Source organism: Eschrichtius robustus, chromosome 1 (assembly GCF_028021215.1).
Source record: "Eschrichtius robustus isolate mEscRob2 chromosome 1, mEscRob2.pri, whole genome shotgun sequence".
NCBI classification, from domain to species: Eukaryota; Metazoa; Chordata; class Mammalia; order Artiodactyla; family Eschrichtiidae; genus Eschrichtius; species Eschrichtius robustus.
This window is the reverse complement of record NC_090824.1, coordinates 26280963-26303516: the sequence shown is the minus strand read 5'-3', so window position 1 is coordinate 26303516 and position 22554 is coordinate 26280963. Positions and strand designations below refer to the sequence as shown.

General features: G+C 50.8%; 1 protein-coding gene across 1 annotated transcript in view; it reads left to right on the top strand.

The window, feature by feature from the left end:
* ESRRB (estrogen related receptor beta) overlaps positions 1 to 12790 on the top strand; it is a 105676-nt gene extending 92886 nt beyond the window's left edge. Inside the window, exons 6-7 of the mRNA XM_068560340.1 lie at positions 6373 to 6642; positions 12546 to 12790. Of these exons, the coding sequence (XP_068416441.1) occupies positions 6373 to 6642; positions 12546 to 12790 (515 nt within the window). The remainder of the gene's footprint in view (positions 1 to 6372; positions 6643 to 12545) is intronic.
* Positions 12791 to 22554: the final 9764 nt, after the last annotated feature.

Here is a 22554-nt window from a genome sequence, read left to right as displayed (position 1 = left end):
ACTGGGTTGCTGGGAGGAACTGGCTCGCTTAGCCCAGGCCCCGCACAGAGCTGGAACCTGATAAATGGCGGAGGCTGTGACCATGGTCGTTGTCGTTGCTAATAGTATTAAAAGCCTCCTTTCACATCATCATTTCTCCTTGTCCAAAGCTGAATTCTTTTTGCTTAAAAAATAAAATAAACATAGGGGCTCATTTGTCTGTCTCAAATGCTAATTTGCCTATTTTGCATACATTTGCATGCTGAATTATTTGGGCCTGACCTTCTAGTGTTTAAGGTAAAATTAATTAATAGGGTCTCCTGCTACTGCATGTAAACCTCATATTAAGGGTGATGACATAATCAAGTGCCTGATATAGTTAAACTAATTGACTTAATCCCATCTCAGATTAGATGGAAAACTTATCTGAAGACCTGGTAAGAGAATGAGAAAGAAAATGAGAAAGAGGGCAGGTTGAGTAGGGAGGATACAAGCCAGGGCCCCACCCTGGGACTTGTGTCAGCAACTGTCCATCTTGGTCCCTGGACAGACAGAAGGAGTGGCTTCTTAAGACGGCTCAGGTTAGAGCTCTGGAGAGGAGCCCAAGCCGCTGCCCTGAATTAAGCGCAGGATACCACATTTCATGCCTCAGTATCGTCTAATCCAGAGCCTGGCACACAGAGGGTGCTTCCTACTTGCTTTTGCATGCATTTATTGAGCATTAACTGTATGTAAGCTCTCTTGCTAGGAGCTGTGGCCCATCTAAAGAATTAGATTAATTGCTGCCCTAAGGGTCTCATTTGGGAATAAGTTAGATAATTTAAAAAAAAAACCAAAAAAGTTTTTCATGGAAAATTTCAAACAAAGGTAGACCAAAGAGTATGATAAACCTCCCCATTACCCTGCTTCAACAGTTATCCCCCCACGGCCAATCTTGTTTCCTCTCTACCCACCCATTTCCCACCTCCTGTATCTCACACGTGAGAAGGCAGATGCTTAGTTAGAATGCAGCAGGAAGAACCACAAGATGGAGTGCAGAGGCAGGAGGGATGCCACGGGCTTCGGGGGAGAGAGTAGAACAGGAGTTAGGCCTTCAGGATTGATGGGCAAGTGGCCATGCAGGAGAAGTCCAGAGGGACATTCAGTGCTGTGCACAGAAGCGGACATATTCATGCGGGCACTGAGTAGCCAGCTTAGCCGGAAGGAAGGCTCATTTGAGCGCGAACTCATTCCCAGCACTCCCCTCCCTTTTCCCCATATTACTGAACACACAGGACACTTTTGCAAGGGTGAGTTCCGTGGGAAAGCTGGGGCTGCTTGTGGTTCCCCCGGAACAGCAGCCACTCTTTGGTTTGAGTCAGTCTGAAGTTGCCCACCCCAACATAGACTTTTCCCTTGAGTTGAATTTTCCAAGTATTGGGCTGCCCAGAGGACAAGCCCAAGTCTTTAGAGTGTCCACCTCTTTTCCCCATGAGCGAGAGATTAGAACCAGAGGCAGCGAACATTCACAGGCGGTGGGCATCACTTGATGAATTGCAGCCTGCAGATGTCATTAGGTGTTACCCTCCCAGCCCAGGCAGCCCCGAGGGTGCCCCAGCCAGGACAGCCTCCTCCAGCTGGCCCTGCCCAGCCCAGGCTGACATGTGCACGGCCTCTGCAGGGGACCCCCCTGGAGGCCTCCTAGCGGAGGGCCCCTCAGAGACCCTGCTACCAGGAAGCCACCGTCTGGCTCACACTGGGGAGAGAAGAACACCAGCGGCCGATGAAATATGGGCTGCCGAGTGACAGCAGCTGTGTCTGGAGTGGCCTCAGATCCTATAATTACATCTCCCTTTATTACCTCTGCTAATGGCCCTCCAGGTCGACAGAAACGATAATAAATTAACAGATTATGAACTCCACTTGCCACAAATTATGTGCTCTTTTTTTTTTTTTTTTTTAAATTCTAGAAGCTCATGCTGTCAAATCACTGGGGGATGGGGGCTTGGGAAGAGCCTGAATGTTATTAGATCCGTTGGTGCAGATAAAGCAACTTTCCGGGGGCAGCAGAGCTCAAGGTGGGAGAGGTGGGAGTGGGCAGCCAGCTGGGAGAGCCCCAGGGGCACGGGCCACACGTAGCCTCTCCCAGCAGCCCCTCTGCCCCAGAATTGCTGATCACCTGATGGAGGAGACCCAGCCCAGCACAGGAACGCAGAAGTGAAGGGTGCATTGCTGAAGGGCAGGGAGGAGTGCATCAGCTCCTTTGTTTGGGTTTAATAAAAGAAAGAATATGTGCTTCCAGTAAAGATGTGGCAGAGGGGTGGAAGTGATGTGTTCCAAATACGCATCTTTCTTAAGCATCATTCTGGGAATTTGTGTAGGTGTATAGCCACTGTGTGTATGTCCCCTCCCTGCCATCGTTCATACTGTAACACTGCTTTACACTCTGCTTTTTTCATTTAGTTATATGAAATAGTAGCATTTACTATATGCTAAGCCGTGTTCTAAGCGGTCCACACATTAGCTCATTTAATCCAAACAACCCAATGAGGTAAGTACTATTATTATTCCCATTTTACAGATGAGGAAACTGGGGCACAGAAAACGTGCCCAGGGTCACAGCCAGTGGTCAGCAGAGCTAGGATTCCAACAGACGGGCTGGCTCTGGTGTCTGTGCCCTTAATAGTTAACATCTTTCTTGGGCAATGAGTATCTTTCTACATCCACATTCATGGTTCTTCCTTATTCTCTCTAGTGGCTTCTACTGTTCCATTCATCTAGCTAACAATTACATTTTATTACATTTATATAGTAAGTACATATAGTACATTGGTTACCTTTAGGTTGTCGCCTGCTTTGGGTCGTTACAAACAGATCTAACAAACAGCCTTTTCACGTTTATCTTTGTATGTTTACGCATACTTTGCTTTCTAGGAGAAATTCCTAGCAGTGAGATTGCTAGGTTGAAGGGAGAATGCCTTTTATGTTATGCTTGATTTAATGTCACTTCTTCAACACGGACAGGTTCAAAAGCCAGAACTAGACAAAAACGCGTAGGCAGAACTCTCACCTCCATCCCCGTCCCCTCCCCCTCCTTTCTCCTAGAGATAATTTTTATTTCTCATTTTTCCTTCTTGTGTTTCTTTTGTCAAACATTAGAAAATATTTGAGCTATTTCAAATACTAGAAAATATCCAATATTTCCCCCCTGACCTTGCATAAAACGAAGCAGCCTCTATCCGCTGTGCAGCACTTTGGGGTGTGCACCTGGATTTTCAAAGCTATTTCTGGCTCCTTCTGAAGAAGCTCAAGGAAGAAGAGAAGAGTCAGGGGCTGAGTCACTCCTCAAACCAGCCTAGCAGGGGGTGTGCACACAGGCCTCAGGACACCCTCAGGTGGTGGTCCCACATCCCCAAGGTGCTCCATTCCCCCCTCCACCCCACCGCCTGCCACCGACCTGCCCTGTAGGCCTGTCTCTCACTCAGGCATGATTAGCCAAGGCAGCTAAATCCGGACTCATGTCTAGAGGACTAAGAGGGTCCAACCATGTTCTTCTGGCCCATCTTCTCGTCACCCAGGAGTTGAGGCCCGGTGGCATCTGTTCATTCTCGCCTCTGTGCCAGGAATGTTTGTGGGGCCCCTTTGCACCAGGCTGGGCGCTTGGCAGTGGGGCTCGGAAGGTGAGCAGCTTGGTGCCCGTGTTCCCGGGAGCCCGGGGCACAGGAGTGACAGCGGTCTGAGCAGACACACCCCTTCAGGGCTCCACCTCGCCCTTCAGAGCTCAGCCGCAAAGTCTCCTCTTCTGCAGAGTCCCCCGGACTCTCTCATTTGGGCCAAATTCCCCCGTTGCATGTTCTCAGCCCTTCATCTCACTGGAGCTCTTCTTACAGCTGTAACCTCCTGGGGACACGCGGTAACTTGGGGTGTGGCTTTCCCTCTTGACTGAGCTCTTGAAGGCAGGGATCGGCTCTGGTTCCAGCTGGCCATCCTGTCCCTGGTGCCTAGCACGGGGCCTGGCACTTAGTAGGTGCTCAGAAAGTATGTGGGGCGTGAACGAGGGGGCAGAGCGTGCTGCTTATGTTCTTCTAGCCTTGAGCCTCTCGTGAATCTTTTGTCTTTCGTTTCCAGAAGCCTAGCTCCTACCTCACCCTCCCTCTCTGCCACCTTCCAATTCAATTGTCTATTAATTTTGCCCCGTCCACCTCCTACATCTTCCCTCCCAGTCTGTCTGCCTTCAGACCCGCACCCCCAGTGCAGTCCCACACGTCCCTACGTACACACACCCCCCGTGCTGGCTGATTGGTATCTGTTAATTAATGTCGCCCCAGGCCTCTCCTGCTCAGAGGCCCGATAAGGGAAATTGGATGTCCATTTCTATCTATCTTTCATTACCACCCGGCTCTCCCCGCCACCACGGGCAGCTGCTCACCCGCTCCCACTCTGGGATCCGGACGACAACACACAAGCACCTGACCCCTCTGTGCCACAGCCTCTCCCCCGAGAAGGCGCATCAATCCCCGCTCACCCCGTGTCAGCAGTGTAATCGCTCCAGCTCTGTGGGCGATCACCCGGGGATGCCAGCAGCCGGGTGGTGATCCCAGGTCCGGGTTGTGCAGATCGGCCTGCGAACTGTGATAGTCAGACTAAAAAGGGTGTTTACTGGGAAAGGGGTACCTGCTGAGTGAAGGGGGGCTTCCTCCCCTGGATGCCCCTTACAGTTGGACACTGGTTGTTGCACTGGTTGGAAAACAAGGAGGGACAGTGGCTTTTAGAGACAGAGGACAGCAGATGAGGGTGGAATAGACTCCAAGAAAACCCAGAGGGATTGGCCAATCCAGAGGCTCGGGACCACCCCGGGCCTCCAGTCTGGGGGCAGGGGAGAAGAATCACGTCAATAGCATGCTAACAACAGCAACAACAGTAATAGTAACAGCTACAGCCGTCACTACCTTCCTCGTTCAGGTGTACTGAGCACCATCTGTGTGCAGGGGGAGGTGTTAGGTGCTTCCCACGACCATCTCTTTTCATCCTCACCGCACCCCGAGTCAGAGCACTGCATCTAAGTGGGCTTAGGTTCTAGGTCAGCAAGTAAAGAGTCCTACATAAGCAAAATTACCCGTGGAGCTCCCTTAATTTCAGTTGTCCATGACGGGTGCATAGTGCAATGGCTTTGTGGATACCTTTCCTTTTTGGTACATCTGGTGTGGTCCGTCTTGGAACCCATCACTGAGTTTCTGGTTGAAGTTACTGCCTTGTGTTTAGTGACCAAGATATTTGAAAATCAACTCTCCTCCTCCCTCCCTGCTTCCCTCGCTGCTCCCTTCCTTCCTTCCTTTTTTTTTTCTTTCTCTTAAATCAAGATGTTAATTGACTTTACCTGAGTTAAGTGCATATATAATACAGTTCCAGTGTGTCATTCTCATTTTGCAGATGAAGACTTTCTTCTCATCATTAATAATAATAGTAAGAGCTCAGTAAATGTATGTTTTGTAATCATGGTCTCATTTAGACCTCACAGTGACTCTCTGAAGCAGGCACTACTGTTATACCCATTTCATAGATGAGGAAGCTGAGGTTTGGGGAAGTAGCACAGCTCTTACAAGGTCAACCTACAGGTAGTAAACGCAGAGTCGGGATTCAAGCCCAGGCAATCTCCAGAGCACACTGAACAAGACAGTGTCATAATTCTGGAGCCGCCCCTGCCCCCATCCTTCTTTCACTCTGAACTCAGCCTCCTTGCTAGTAGGGAGAGGGAAACGCCCATGATCCAAGCTCACAGAATACAGGACTGCTTGGGTCACTGTTAGGTAGAGAGTGATGGCCAGGCCAGCAGGGGTCTGACCTCTGGGAGGACAGGCTGCCTGTGAGAAAATGCCCCCTGACCCTGGGCGCTCTTGAGCTCTTAGCAGCCCCAGGCTGTGGTCAGTGGCCGGGAACAGCTGATTCCTCCTCCTTCCTGGTTGGGCCCCTGAGTCTCGGCACAGCTGAGACTCTGCATTGAGGTCAGTCGTCACTCTAAAGCACTAAAGGCTCCCCTGCACTGAGCAGAGAGGGGATATGGAAACTCCTCTGAGTGGAGGGCACCCTATACTGCCACCTCCTGATTCTACTATGAATTCAATAACTCCTTAAATTACAAATGCATTTAATTAATCAAAGAGCCTCTCTGCACATTCGAAAAATACCATAGAACTAACAATAATAATGATAATAACAACTGTCAACATTGACTGAGCTCTTGTTTTGTTAAGTCTTTTCCATGAATTGCATGTCTGACTCATTCACCAAGGGAAGGACAATGAGACCAGCAGGTAAAAGGGAGGGGCAGGATCCAGAGGTTCCCCACCAGCCCCAGGGAGGCCCCTGGCCTGCCCACCTGACCTCTGCTGCCCTGCTTGTCCCCTCTTCCTGCAGGCTTCTCCAACCTCTCTCTGGGGGACCAGATGAGCCTGCTGCAGAGTGCCTGGATGGAAATCCTCATCCTGGGCATCGTGTACCGCTCGCTGCCCTACGACGACAAGCTGGTGTACGCTGAGGACTACATCATGGACGAGGAGCACTCCCGCCTCGCGGGACTGCTGGAGCTCTACCGGGCCATCCTACAGCTGGTGCGCAGGTACAAGAAGCTCAAGGTGGAGAAGGAGGAGTTTGTGACGCTCAAGGCCCTGGCCCTGGCCAACTCAGGTACGGGCAGGTGTGGGACGTTCAGGGGGAGCTCCAAGAGGTCTTCTGGGCCTGGGGAGCACAGCTCTGGGGCCTGTGAGCAGGACCTCTGTAAGGGGCAGGAATGGTGTGAAGACGCCACAGCTTCTTGTCACCAAAGATTGTGCAAGGGGTGGCCTGGAGTTGAAGAGATGGTGATGAAGGCTGGCATTGGTTGAGTATTTCCTAAGGCCTTGATTTGCAGGGCATTCTGCTGGGCCCTTGCCATGAAGATCAGCACAGGGTTAAGGGCACAGATTTTAGAGGCAGGTTGCTAAGAGTCAAATCCTGCTCCTGCCACTTGGGCAAGTCTGTGCCTCACTTCACTCTGTGCCTCAGTTTCTTCATCAGTAAAATGAGAACAACAAACAGTCCAGAAGACTCCACCCCAGGAGACTATGGAAGGGATTTATTTATATATAATTATGCTTACAATATGCCTGGCATATAATAAGTACTCAGTCTGTTAAATCAATTAGCCATGAACTGATTTCATCTTACAATCAACCCTATGAGCAAAGTTATTATTTTAACCCCATTTTACAAATGGGGAAACTGGGGCTTGGAAAGGGGAAGCAAATTGCCCAGGGTCACACAGTTAAAGAGTGTCAGACAGAGCTAGGACCCAAACCAAGGTCCTCTGATTCCAAAATCAACTCCAAGCTTATACATACTCCTTGAATCTCCCACTCAAATTGCTCAGGCCCAAGAGAGAAAACTTTCCTGGCATTAAAAAGGAGGCTTCACTCCATTTCTTTTAGCGCCCACCAACTTCTAGCTAGACTGTCTGGGGAGAGGGGCCGGGCATTGGTAACTCAGGTGAGTGAGCTTGAATGTAACCTGTGTCCACACTCTGCAGGTACCAGGCCAGGTGCAGGGGTTGTGGTGGGGATTGCAGGAGAAGGAGAAAGGCAGGGTCCCTATCCTAAAGAGAGAGTGTCAGGCACGCAGACACATAATTCTGCTGCTGGGCGCATGCAGTAGTCAATTGCTCAAATCTCAGTCAAGTTCAAATTGGACCCAAGTTCAAATTCTAGCTCTGATACTTAGTAGCAGTGTGACCTTGGGCAAGTTGGCAACCTTCCGTAGCTCTGTCCTGTGTGTAAAGTGGGGACATCCCCATCCCTCCTCCAAGCACTTTTTTAAATGATTGAAGATAAAGCGCTTAGCCCAGTGCCTGGCCTAGAGGAAATGCTCAATAAATATTCATTATTATCATTATTATTAATATTAGAGAAAACAAGTGTTATCAGTGTATGGAAGAGGGAGAGCTGGTTCCAGATGGAGACAGTACAAATAGGGTAACCAGCCAGTTTGCTTAATGCTGTCACACTTTTACTGAAAGTTCCATGTCCTGGGAAACCTCAGTCCCTGTAAAACTGAGACAGTTGGTCCCCTAACAAATGGCTTCACAGAGAATACAGGGGATGCTGTCACTGCCCCACTCAGACCCCCTTTACTGGGTTAGTGCATCCGTGCTCCAGCTGCTGAATTTTGCTGCTGATAGCGCACAACTGCCCCCTTCGCCAGAGACCTACCCTCACCTGCCTTGCTTGGAGGGTTACACAACCAACCCCCGCCGCCCCCTTCGCACCTTCAGCCAAAAGCGGACCCACACAGGGGAACCAAAGGCTGGACTCCTGGAGTGGAATCAGGCGCAAGCCAGGCTGCATCCTTACCGTGCTTGCCCCACCCTCGCCCTATCCCGCCTCCCCACCTTCCTTTCTCCTGAAAGCACACTCGCCACAAATCCCATGCACCCGAACCCCCATCTCAGGCTCTGCTTCCAGGGAATGTGACCTAATAGACAGAAGGAAGCTTTTTTTTTTTTTTTTAGTTCAAGTCCCTTTTATTAAAAAACTAATGCAAAATAAGAGTTAAACATTTTACATACTTCTGTAGAGACCATTTACACACACCTTGATTCCAAAATTGTAATGTAGTCTGTTAGAGAATGCTAATGCTGTTGGTTTGGTTTTAGTACAGTTTCAGATTGACAGAGTAACTGAGCAGATAGTATATAGAGTTCCATACACCATCCCACCTTCATTCCCCAGCCCCTGTACACAATTCCCCCTATTATTAACATCTTGCGTTAGTGTGGTAATTTGTTGCAATTAATGAGCCAATTTTTTTTTAATCTGATGGCTTTTTTTTTTAGTTTCGTTTGTTTATTTATTTGTTTATTTATTTATTTAGTTTTGGCTGCGTTGGGTCTTCGTTGCTGCGCGCTGGCTTTCTCTAGTTGCAGCAAGCGGAGGCTACTCTTTGTTGTGACGCGCGGGCTTCTCACTGCGGTGGCTTCTCTTGTTGCGGAGAACGGGCTCTAGGCGCGCGGGCTTCAGTAGTTGTGGTGCATGGGCTTAGTTGCTCCACGGCATGTGCGATCTTCCTGGACCAGGGCTCGAACGCGTGTCCCCTGCATTGGCAGGTGGATTCTTAACCACTGCGCCAGCAGGGAAGCCCAATGAGCCAATACTGATACATTATTATTAACACAAGTCCACAGTTGCCTTCAGAGCTTACTCTTTGTGTTGTCTGGTTCTATGAGTTTTGACAAATGCACAACGACAAATCTCCATCATCACATATCATGCAGAATAGTTTCACACCCTCACAGTTCCCTGCGCTCTCCTATTCAAAGGGAAGCATTGTCTTAAGTGGTTGTAGAGGGGCTGGGGGTTTAGGTGGGCCGAGGAGGAGAGGGAACCAGTGAAATCAGAGGACACAGGGCAAGCACAGCGAGATGCAGCAAGGCTGCCCAGACCCTGGAGGGCACCTCCTGAATGTTGGACTCTCCCGACCACTTCTCACAAGACCCGGAGCTCACGCTTGCCCAGGCCAGGAGAGGGACGTGAGGAGGTGGGAGGCCACTCAGCTGTCGTCTCCACCCACTCCTCAATGCCAAGCTTTCAGAGGACTCTTTAGCTCTGCCAGCTGCTCTGGCCTTAGATCTCAGTACATACAGACATGCACGCATGCACATGCGCACCCACAGACATACACACATACAAATACAAAACACCTTAGGACCGACGGAGCCCGGCAGGAGCTGCCGCTAGCATCAAGCTTTGCCTGAGTAGGTGCTTTGCCATGAGAGACAAAGTGCCGGGAACCTAGACTTCTTGCCCCAGTGGCATTTACCAGGCCATCCTGCAGCTCTGTGCAGGTTCAAGAGCTCCAAGTGGAAAAAGAGGAGTTTGTGATGCCTCAGGCCTTGGCTGCGTCGTGGAGCGATCAGATGCAGGCAGGAAACAGAAAGAACAGGCCTGTTTGGAGGTTAGGCTAGAAGAGCTGTTGGTGTCAGAGCAGAGGCTCCAGGACTCTGAAGGGAGTGGGGTGGAATAGGGTCAGTAGAGGCAGCCATGAAAGGTTGTGGAGGAGCGACCTGTCCTCAGCAGCGAGGTAGGAAAGTCACCCAGGCAGACAGTGTGTTAGCTGGAGGAGAGACAGGGGCTAGGAGATCACTGGAGTGGTGCTGGTGGCAGCCCCGAGGGCCACCATGGGTGCCACTGCTGAGGCTGAGTGGGCGGTAGCGGGTCAGAGGCTATGACCCCAAACCACGCCCCCTCGGAGCCTGCTGGATGTCTTTCACCCCACCTCCCGGCCTCTCCAAGGCTCCCTGATGGCAGAAAAAATTCATAGCCATTGATTTTGTAATTAACAGTTTATCAATGCCATCGATACAGACTCGCTGATGGATCGCAAAGGAATTAATCTTCCAATGTTATTTTATTTCATTTTTGGTCGAAGGCAGCTGCCAATTATGGCCTCCTTGGGGAGTGTGGGGTGGGGGGGAGGGGAAACTGGCAGGAGGCAAGGAATCTGGATGGCCAGGTCCCAGCCTTACAGGGACCAGTGCATCTTGGCTGCACGCTCTGGAATCAGCCAAGAGTGTAGGAATGGAGCCACGCTTCATCCCCAGCTGGCAAAGGAAGAGTCCTCACCGCCTTGGTAACAAGGAGCAGAAAAATGTGGAGGAGTCTTAGGTATGGGGCCGGCCCTGCAAGAGCAGTCTCCTGCAGTCTGAGTTTTCACAGTAATGATAGTAACAACATTTATTAGTGCCTGATGACGTGCTAGTTCATTTAACCCTCACCACTACCCTGTGAGGTAGGCACTCTCATTTGCTCCATTTCACAGACAGGAAACAATCTCAGAGAGCCTAAGTAACTTGGCCAAAGTCACACAGCATCTGAGACTCCAGAGTCTTATCCACCTCATTCTACTGCTATTCTCCTAAGAAAAAGAGACAGGACCCTTGGAGGCATGGGCTGAGTATGGATCCAAAATGTCAGAGGGAATTACTGGGGTTAGCCAGTTGGTACAACTGCCCTTGGCAGTCTGGTATCTAAACCAACCCAGCATGCAAAGGAATTGCCCTGCTTTTTTTGAAGAATTCAGGAAATTTTCCCAGTCTTCCTTGACAACCCACCCAGAGCTTCAAGTTCCCTTGATTCACATGCACCCTTACCCTCCCACCTTTGGCAGGCCCTGGGGGCTGCAGTTCAGGGTGGTGGCTCGATATCTTTAAAGCACATCAGAAGAGGGCTGGTTATTTTCCCCAAGGCCATGAAGTGGGTTCTACTTTGCTTCTGCTCAGACCCAGCTGTCAGCAGGCACCTCCCTGCCCCTCTGGGGTTTAGGTAAATTTCATTTGAAGTTCATGGCCTGAGTCCAAAGCCCTCCCCAGGATTCTATAGAACTCCCAAGAGCATCTTCCGTCACTGTGCCCCATGTGTCCAGCCATGCTATCTTAGTCCCCCCATATCCCCCACCACAGGGCACCCAGACACAGAGCTCAGCCCCTTTATCTGTGTATGTAACTGTAACAGCTATTTTGTAAGGTTAGTGAATGCACTGAAGACTTGAGCTGGTGCCTAGTGGCAGCGGTAACAATAATAATCATGATGATGATCATCATCACGGTCATGATGGTTATGAGGGTGGCGATGGCGATGAAGATCATGATGATGATGAAGGTGATGATGATGGTGATAAGATGATGATGGTGATGGTGTTAATGATGATGGTGGTGGTGGTGGTGATGACACCACTAGCTGGGCACTTATTCTGTGACAAGTACTGTTTTAAGCCCTTGATCTATATTAACTCATTTAACCTCTTGAGGTAGGTATGGCTATTATCTCTTTTCAAAAATTAGGACAGGGGCTTCCCTGGTGGCGTAGTGGTTGAGAATCTGCCTGCCAATGCAGGGGACACGGGTTCGAGCCCTGGTCTGGGAAGATCCCACATGCCGCGGGGCAACTGGGCCCGTGAGCCACAATTGCTGAGCCTGCACATCTGGAGCCTGTGCTCCGCAACAGGAGAGGCCGGGATAGTGAAAGGCCCGCGCACCGCGATGAAGAGTGGCCCCCACTTGCCACAACTAGAGAAAGCCCTTGCACAGAAATGAAAGACCCAACACAGCCATAAATAAATAAATAAAAATTTATTAAAAAAAAAAATTAGGACAATGAGGCACAGAGAAATTAAATAAATTGCCTAAAGTCACAGAGCTAGCAGGTGACGGACGCAAGATTACAATTCCACCAGTTTGGGTCCAGAGTCCACCTGGCACCTCCAGGACAATGACAGGTCTGCTCGTGTTTAAGCCCTTCAGGGTCTCCACTGCCACCTCTTGGTGGGTTCTCAAGAAAAGTCCTCCATGGATACAGATCTCTCCTTGGGTGTGAACCACAGCTCTGTCATTGGCCTCTGTGACTTCAGACCGGCAACATAACCTCTCTGAGCCTGGGTTTCTCTCTCTGTAAAGCAAGGATTTGGAAGGCTCCAAAGCAGAGATCAAGGACCCCGGGGTGGCCCCCACGCCCAGGGCAGTGCTCTCCGGCCACGCCCGCTGATGCTCTGCCTTGTGCCCACAGATTCCATGTACATCGAGGATCTGGAGGCGGTCCAGAAGCTGCAGGACCTGCTGCACGAGGCGCTGCAGGACTACGAGCTGAGCCAGCGCCACGAGGAGCCGCGGAGGACGGGCAAGTTGCTGCTGACGCTGCCCCTGCTTCGGCAGACAGCTGCCAAGGCCGTGCAGCACTTCTACAGCATCAAACTGCAAGGCAAGGTGCCCATGCACAAACTCTTCCTGGAGATGCTGGAGGCCAAGGTCTGATGGCCTGGCACAAGGACCGACTCCCACCCAAGGACAGACAAACCGACGGGGAGACCTCCACAGCCACCAGCCTCAACATTCAAGTCCTGTATCATGGCCACGAGCAGTCCCAGAGGAAGGGGCTCCTCGCCTCCTGGCTGTGTGCGGAGTCCTGGGTGCTGTGGGGTAGGGAACGGGGACGGGAGGGCAGGGCGCGGGGCTCATCTGTAACTGGCTTTTTCTTTGGTATGTTTTTCCTCCGCCACGGGCAACGCTGAGGCCTGGGCCAGAGCTGACTCCCCTGAGGCTGGAGACCACCGAGGAGGTGCCCCCTCTCCCTGCCAAATCACCAAGAGGCAGCACTAACATAACACATTTCCTAACCCCATGCCCGACCCCCCTGTCCTCTGTCCATGGCCTGGGTGGGCAGTGCTTAGCGCCCAGGACTCTGGCATACTCAAGTGGGGTACCTTCTGGAGGTTTCCCTTTCCCAGAGGGCAGTTACTTTCTTGCAGGGTTGCTGCGTACTCTGGGGTTCTGTGGGGCCCCTCAAGAGGCCCTACGCCTGCCACAGTCCAGACGGCTCCCTCCCTCCATCCTTCCTCTAAGCTCCCAGGCCCGGCTCACCATCAGGAGAGCAGCCGCCAGAACTCAGGCGTTTTCCTGGTTACCCCACCCCTTGGTGCGTCCCCGCCTGCCTGTCACCGCGGCCCCAGGGCCTGTCCTCCCCCTCTCTCCCCCAGGAGCCCTGCTGCTACTTCCTGCCCTACCTCAGAGCTCACTCCCACAGTGGGTTCAGCCAGCCAAGACTTCAGGGCCCGTAGGTGGGAATGGTGCTGGCTCAGAGAAGAGCAGGGCCCAGGCAAGACTCCCCAGCGCTCCCCCTTCTTCTGGCTTCTCCCACTCCCCGGGGGCGGGTCCAGAGCAGGTAGGCCTTGGGAAGTGAGGGATATGCAGGGACCTGACCCCGTCTGAGGCCACCCTGGGCACTTGATTCTGGCAGCCCTGGGAGGACCGGGTCAGGATAGGGAGAGGCCCAAACCAATCTTTGCGGAGCACAGAAAGGCCCAGAAGCAGAGATGAGCAGGCGGGGGAACCCTGAAGACAGAGGCTCGGTGGAGGTCACCAGCCTGCCTGATCTTTCCTGGTATCCAGGGGCAGCGGACACCGAAGCCCCCTCCCCTGCATTCCAAGGGCTGCATGAATCAGCGCCACAGGAGGGGTTGCTCCTGCCATCCTTGGACTAAGGAGGTGTAGCGTAGCTCCCTGGGTGCACTTAGAAGACCAGCTTTCTGGCAGGACAACCACTCCGGCCCCCCATCAGTCCTCCAGGCTGCTGTGTAAGGTGACAGCCACCCCAGTTCGCCCAGGACCGGTTCTGGCACTGAAAGTCCATTTCGCAGGAAACCCCTCAGTCCTGCCCAAATGGGGACAGTTGGTCATCCATTTCTGCGAGTGGCTATGAAAGTTTGTTCTCACCCACTTGTGGGAGGGCGGGGGCAGCCTTGAACATGCCGTCCCGTGCTCACGGGGTTGGCGGAGGGCCGCTCAGAGGATCTCCCGAGGATGAAGGGTTTTGAGCATCATGGAGAAGCTCCTTCCAATCAGCTGCCTTCTAAAGCAGGGATAAGAGCACCCCCCTGGGGCACATCCCTGGGGAATCCACACACATTCTAACCCGACCTCTCATCACTTGGAGAGGCAGGCAGATCCCACCCACCCGTCACTAGGACCAGGAGGCCAGGTGCTCTCCTCCACAACCTCGCAGCTTTCCAAGGGAAGCAGCTACTGCTGGTTCCACCTCTCCACCCCCAGACGCCGCTCCTTCTGAACTTTTGCTGGGATGTGCTGAGGTCACCCTAGGCAGGAGGGTTGGCTAAATCCTAGCAGCTGCTCTCAGATACCTTCATATAGAAAATGTCAGGGGTTCCAAGAGACTTCACAGACCAGCAAAGTGTGCCCCCCCTCCCTTTTGCCTGTGGGGACGGCCACAGTCACTTGTCAGTCAGCATTGGAATGATCTGGGATGCTTCAGCCCTAGCTCTCTGTGCAGTCTCCAATCTGGGCGGACAGATGCACAGGTGCCTCTAAGGGACCAGGGGTAAAACCCAGGCCTAACTTAGCCACTGGAGGCCATGCCATGAAGTCTGGACTAGGGAGATGGCACGGTGCGAGAACTTGGGGTCTGCTCTGCGGGAGCCTCCCCTAGCCCCTCACTGTGCTGTGTGCTCAAGGAGGTGGGGCAGAGGGTCGTACCTCATCACCCTGTTCTCTGTAGTGTCACTGCTCAAGCGTGAGGACCCAAGCTGTGAGCTGCGGCAGGGGCTTGTGCACAACTGGCCTTTGTAGTCCATCTTTTCTAGAAAAAGCATCTCTGGCTAACAGTGCGACAACTGGTTTGTGGTGGGTGGGTGTTCTGTACACAGGGCAGCTTTGCCTCGCCAGATTGCATACATCTGCAAGTGTCCCGGCATCAGAGCCCCTTTAAAGCAAAGAGGGGGCGGTGGTCCTGATGGCTTGGTGCTAATGCGATGGATCCTGCTGCTGCTGCTGCTTTTACACTTAAAAAACTCCAGTGGCAACAGGAAATGTATCAGTAATGATGAGAATTCTGTCCAATGGGAAAGGCCCTGGTGTGTACTTGATGGATCCATTGGCATTCAGAGAAAAAGTTTAGGAGCCAACTTCTTAGTTGGAAGCCTAGCCAGCTTTGGGACCTCCCTGGGAAGAGGGGGGGCCCTGACTTAGTGGAAGACGGTGGAGCAAGGAGAGTTCAGGACACCCCATCCCCCCAAACAGAACAAAACTGAAGTTTACCTGCAAATCCGCTGTTCCTGGAAAATCTGTAAAGAGGAAATAGCCCTTCTCAGTTGTACTCTCATGATACAGGTCATTGAAATGAACCAAGAAATAAAATGAAAAAAATCCAACCATGGAGAAGGTGGTATTGGCTGGGTTTTGTTTGGTCCCCATGTCCCCACCCTTTCTAAAGATTCTAGACTGGTTTTGTCTCATGTGAACCTTGATGGTGGCTCCCAGTTTGGGCATAGAGGAAACTTCAGTGATTTCCCAGGGCACAATTTAAGAACCGAGTAGGAAGACCAGAGTAGGATGTTGGGTGGGAGGTCATGGCAGGGCCTTAGAGGAGCCAGAATCTGCACCCACCCCCGTGTCAGGGGCCTCCCTTCCCTCCAGATTCTCCCCTCCCCCTGTGCAGTTGGCGAAGGTGGAGGGGGGTTCTGGCGAGGGGAAGTAGTGACAAACTTGTGACCAGAAGACAGAGGGGCCCATGCCCACGGAAGAGCACCAAAGAAAAGCACTATGTGGAGATTGTTTTATTTTCTAATAATGATAATATGGCTGGAATGGCTTCTTAAGATGTATATATTTTTTAAAATGGCGGTCCCTCATTGCATCACCCACCTGTACGTACTTCCACCTCTGTATGTGTTCTCCCAAACACCGTAGGATGCTTCCATCCTGGTCCCATGTATCTGGAATCTTAATAAATAAGCAACGGCCTATCGGAGAGTTTCTTCACACATTATCTTTGCTGGCTGGCTGTCCCCTGGACAGCACTGCCCTCAGGTTTCAGTCTGATGCTAGAAGAGACCATCGAGAGCCAGCTCAGCCTCAGGGTCCTCTGGGGATTCAAGTGAGCATTAAAATGTGTATTCAGCAGCAAAACTCAGGAATGTAACTTGAGCAGTGTGATACAGGTCTGAGAACCACTTCTACTTCTTTACAGACTTTTAATATTAATGGTGAGGCCCTTTATTATTTTCATTAATGTCAGAGAAATGGAGCACCAGGTATATGTGAACCAAAAACATTTCATTGCCTTAGGATTTTGAAATGCATCTGTGTATGCATGCACATGACGCAGACAGTGCAGAAAGCCCACGTGTTGTACCAGGATACACTAAGGACCTGTGAGAGGCAGAAGGGAGGGCCTGAAAGAAATCGAGAGGACTATATCAGGATTTTTTCTGTTGCAAGTTAAAGACACCACAGCTTATAAGGCTTACTGGGCTTATTGCCTTGGATATATGTGAAGTCTAAAAGTGGAGCAGGCTTCAGGCAGGGTTTGATACAGAGGTTCACAAAGTCAGTAGGGCTCTGGCTCTACATCTGTGATTCTCTCAGTTCTGCCCTCTTCTGTCTGTATGCTTTGTCCTCAAGCTAGCCTCTTTCATAGTAGCAAGAAGGCTGCCAGATTTTTATTTAGCATCATGGGGAGAGAGAAAAAAATCTCTTCCTACAACCATGGAAAATATCTGAGAGCTTCATTCTAAATCCCAATGGCTTTTGTGCCTATCCCTTAATGGACCACTGTGACCACCTTGGGGTGGGACCAGTCCCACACATCAGTCTAGCTGCTACACAAAAAGGGTTAGGTTGAAAGTCTAGGAGGTGACCAACCAATCATGATGCCCACAGAACACACACACCTAGACAACTCAAGGTCTGGTCAACATTCAGTGGGCTCTTTGTAAGTTTCCTGAAGCTCTTGGAAGAGAAGATCCACATGGCAGTCTTTGAACTCAATACCTAGCAAGTCTTGTGCATTTAATACATAAAGTGTTTGTGGGAATGAAAGTACCTGGTCTGTGGATTATTTTAGGTAAATTCCCAATTCACCTGCATCTGGTGCATGTGTACATGTGTGTACACAAACACACAGCTGGTATTCATGCTACTACCTTAAGAAAAAATAATTAGGAAAGAGTCAACCAGAGCATCATATAATGCAATCAAAATAGAAATTTTTATTGGACTACCTATTTTAGGATTTTCTGTACTATGTCTTCGATTTATCTAGATAATTTTTTTTTAAATTTTATTTATTTATTTATTTATTTATTTATTTATGGCTGTGTTGGGTCTTCGTTTCTGTGTGAGGGCTTTCTCTAGTTGCGGCGAGCGGGGGCCACTCTTCATCGCAGTGCGCGGGCCTCTCACTATCGCGGCCTCTCTTGTTGCGGAGCACAGGCTCCAGATGCGCAGGCTCAGTAATTGTGGCTCACGGGCCCAGTTGCTCCGTGGCATGTGGGATCTTCCCAGACCAGGACTCGAACCCGTGTCCCCTGCATTGGCAGGCAGATTCTCAACCACTGCGCCACCAGGGAAGCCCAATCTAGATAATTGTGATCAGACTAGCTAATAGCTCATTTTTTCAAAGACTTAACCCTCATCCATTTCTTTATCTCTCTTCATTCGTTCTCCAAATATTCCCCACTTCGTGTTAGCAAAAGAATTGAAGCTTCAAAGAAAGGGGAAAAAACACAACTGAGGGTCAATCATTCATTCAACAAATATTTACTGAGGGTCTGCCCTGTGCCAGGCACTGTTGGGCAGAGAGACTATATCAGTAAAGAGAACAAGCACAGTCTCTATCTTCATGGAGCACACAGTCTAGTGGGAGAAAGAGAGAGACAATGAGCACAATAATAACCAGATTATATAGTTTGTTAGAATGTGATAAGTTCCATGAGGGGGAAAAAGCAGGATACAGGGGATCAAGAATCGGGGGTTGGGATATAATTTTAAAAGGAGGGACTCCCCTGGTGGTCTAGTGGTTAAGACTCCATGCTCCCAATGCAGGGGGCCCGGGTTCAATCCCTGGTCAGGGAACTAGATCCAGCATGCTGCAACTAAAGATTCCACATGCCACAGCTAAGACCCGGCACAGCCAAATAAATTAATTAATTTAAAAAACAATTTTTAAAGAGTGGTCAGAGCAGCCTCAATGAGAATGTTTCATTGAACAGTAAGTTGAAAAAGTGAGGGCCATGTGGGTGTCTGGAGGAAAAAGTCTCCAAGTAGAGGGATCAGCCCGTACAAAGTCCCTGAGGTAGGAGTATGCCTGGTGCGTTCAGTGAACATCAAGGGAACAAGTGTGGCTGAAGTGGAATTGGTAACGCAAGGGGGAGTGGGCAAATCACAAGGGGGCTCGAGGCCACAGTAAGTGTGGCTTTCACTTTAAGTGGAAGATTTTGAATAAAGGAGTCCTATGATCTCATGTCTCAATGGGAGCCTTTGGCTGATGTGTTAATAACAGGCCATAGAAGGACAAGGATGGAAGCAGGAAGACCAATTAGGAGACCACAGGTAAGGTGACAGTGGGTTAGACCGGGGTCAGGGAAGAGCAGGGGTTAAGAAGTGCTTGAGTCCTGGATCAATTTCGAAGCCACCAGGATCTGCTGATAGATTGGATGTGGAATGTGAGGGAAAAAAAGAGACATACGGGATTTCAAAGATTTTGGCCCCAACAACTAGTCTAGCGTTGTCATCCACTGAGATGGGAAGACTCAGAGAAGGCAGCTCTGGGAGCCAGAGGGGGGAATCAACTGTGTTACGTTTGAGAAGCTATTGAAAGTCCAGAGGAGACACCAAGAAGACAGCAGGTGTGGGGCCTGCTAAATGGGGAACAGGGAATGAGAGAGCGTCCCTAGAGAGCAGATGTTAGCACTGACCATCTTCAGCGGCTGTGTATTCCTTCTCACATCCAGCCAACAGCGGCCGTTGCTCTCCAAGGCAGTAGAGTAGAATTCATCTTAGAAACACAGATTTTTGGAACAGAAGGGGCTTAGCAACTACCGTTTTATATCCCCATTTGACAGTTGTGAGAAATGAGCCTAAACTCTAACCTCACCCTTGATTCTCAAAAACAGTGCGGGGTGCTGGACTGAGGCATGGACAGCTGCTTGACTTGATTTAGACCAGAAGTTCTCAAATGGGGGTGACTTTGCCCCCAGGGGTACACTGGCAACGTCTGGAGACATCTTTTGCTGTCACATCGGGGGCGCTATTGGCATCTAGTGGGTGGAGGCCAGGCCCCACAACAAGGGATAATCTGACCTCAAATGTCAACAGCACTGAGGTTGAAAAACCCTGATTTACACACATTCTGGGCATTATCAAGGAAACCCCCCACTCTGGGTTCCAGGGAACAGAATTTGGGGGTGTCAACTCACCTTACCAAGCTCTTCCCACCACTAGATGCCGCCTCTGTCTCACCTGGTCTTGCTCTGACCCCGACACATCTGTCGGGGGCAGACGTCCCACGCTCTATGTGAACGATTCCTACTTAGACTCAACCTAGCGGTGCAAGGAGAGAGGGGTCCGGTCCTGCAGTCTCTGCAGTCAGGCCGATCTGGTTTCCTTTTACATGTTAACTTTTGGTTTGGGGAAGCAAGATCGCACCTGTGGCTTCCTGTCTGGAAGAAGTGGAGAGCCTTGCTGGCAAACCCTGTGCTCCCTGTTTAAGGTGCTGAGAATGAAGGTGCCTCCACCTCCTCCTCCTCCTCCTCCTCCTCCTCCTCCTCCTCCTCCTCCTCTTGGCCTCAAGTGGCCCTCCCATGACTGTCCCTACATGTTCAGCTCCATCTGTGGGTTTTTTCTGATCATTTCCCTCGCTGGCCTGGGATGGGCAGGGAACCTGGGGCTTAGCCTTTCAAAATCCCGGGTCTGATGGTCAGATGCCAAGCCTTTTTTTCCAACTTACTTTTTCCGGGAAGTTGGTCTCACTTCTGCAGTCATCCCCCCGTTCTCAGACCAGATGCCCAGCCCATCTGTGCACAGATCCCATTGGCAGCTGTTTCAAGTCAAAGCGAGGGCACTGTGCTCTCAGTTGGGTACTGAAGAGTCTCCCCACCTCCCCTGCGGAGAAGAAGGACCACCAGAGCCTCCCGTCACTTCCTCCCACAGACGCACATGACAAGCCCTACAGTCAAGCTTGGAGCAAGGCTGGGACAGGGGCTGGCATAAAGGAGAGAAGACTCCGGAGCAACCCATGGGCCACACAGACTGCACTAGACCCCATTCTCAAGGCCCCTCGTTAAATACATGTTCCAGGTAAAGCCCCAATACCACATTCAATGCCCAGCTGGTCCCTTCCAAAGAAACAGCAGTCCAGCAACCACAAAATAACTAAAAGTGACTGTAATCTTACCCTTAGCATACCCTTAACACCACCAGTGGGATGTTAAATTATCAACGTACAGCAAAGCTTCATCAGGAACCTCTTTTTTCATCTCTCTCTCCCAGGCAGCAACTGCTCCTGGAAATCTCTCTTGTGCATCTCCATACTGTCCCAGCTCCCCCTAACTCAGCCTTCTGGGTGCCCCTTCTCAGCTGTCCTATCCCTGATTCAGCTCTTTGCTACCTAGATCAGCTCAGCCTCTCCAGCTTCTTTCCACTTTTCTGCACAAGCTAAAGAGGAGCTAGAAGGTGATCCAGGAAGCAAAATCTCTTCTTGAGCAGAGGGCGTGGGGTGGGGGCAGTGGAAGAAGACTGAAAACCTCACCACCTCGTATGTTTTATTTTGCCTCTGTTGCAAATTCACTTCGCCCCCAAAGGAACAGATGCTACCTGGAATCCCAGAGAGCTGCCCCTTACCTGCCCCAAGGCTCTGCCATGCAGACTGTAGTCCCACAGAACCAGGACGTGCCCATCCAGGAACCCACCTCCAGGCTCAAAGGCTGGCAGCTGTTTTAGGGAAACACCCAGAAAGGCAAATCTCTTCCGATCCAGGATGTGCTGTCTCCTCTCAGTAAGCCCTCTTATTCTTTGCTAATTCTAGTCACTTTGGCCTGCTCTCTTTACTCACTCATTCATCACCTGGCATGGGGCTAGATCTGGGGGTATGGTGAGGGCTCCTGATTTAGCAGAGAAGATAGACGGCGAACTAGTGGTTTATGAGGGCATCTTATCCAGGAGATTTTCAGCAACATATGGGCATGTGTAACAGGGCAACCAACCTGGTCTTTGGGGGAGTGGGGTTTGTGCAAGTAACCATTTTTGGGAGCAGGTGGAGGCTGAGACCTGTAGGAGAGAAGGAAGCCAGGTGAGCCTTGGGGAGAGAATTTCCAGAATAGAGAGAGGAGAGACACACACACACAGAGGATGATGTGCTCCAGGCTTGCTCAAGAAACTGGAAGAAGACCATTTGATTGGTTGGTCGGTGGCAAAGGGGTGGAAGAGGAGAGAAGGCTGGAAATCAGAGGGGCCAGACTGCATAGGGATTGGTCAGCCTTGTTGAGGACATTGCTCTCTATCCCAGAACAAATGGGAAAGCCTGGCAGAGTTTTAAACAGGGAAGGGACATAGTCAGATCCGTCTCTCCCACCTAGAGATAGTGGGTCAAGATTTCTGTCCTCCATGGACTGACTATGGTCATGAAGCACAAGTTTTGGGTTTAGACTGGCCTAGGCTCAGAAGTCCCTGCTCTACCCTCACTGGCAGTGTGGCCAAGGCCAGGCACCTCCCTTTCCATCTGCACAATGGAGCTTACCATACCCTGTAAAGATGTTAACAAGTTACATATTCGTGGGACCCCAGCTACATCCCAGGCACTTTACACATATTATCCCATTCGTTCCTCATGATGAGTGTTTGACACGAATGCTGCTGTCTTCGTTTGATGGGTGACTAAAGCTCAGAAAGGTTAACCAACTTGCATAAGGTCACAGAGCTCAAATTTGAATCCAGATCTGTATGAGTTCAATTAAAATCTCCTCTCTTAACCACCACACCATATTTCAGACTACTTATTTAAGGGCCAGGCACATAGTAGGCACTCAGCAAGTGTCCGTTCCTTTCCCAGATCTCCTCCCACAGCAGGGGGCCACATGGCCTCACAGGAGCCACCCCGAGCCACAGATGTCTGCTCCCACCCCTGCCAGGGCCAGCTTGCTGCCCATCCAGGTCAGCTCACCAATATTTCCAGCTGGATAGGGAGCCTTCTTCGGTGCCATGTAGCTCATGTGCACGATCGCAAAGGG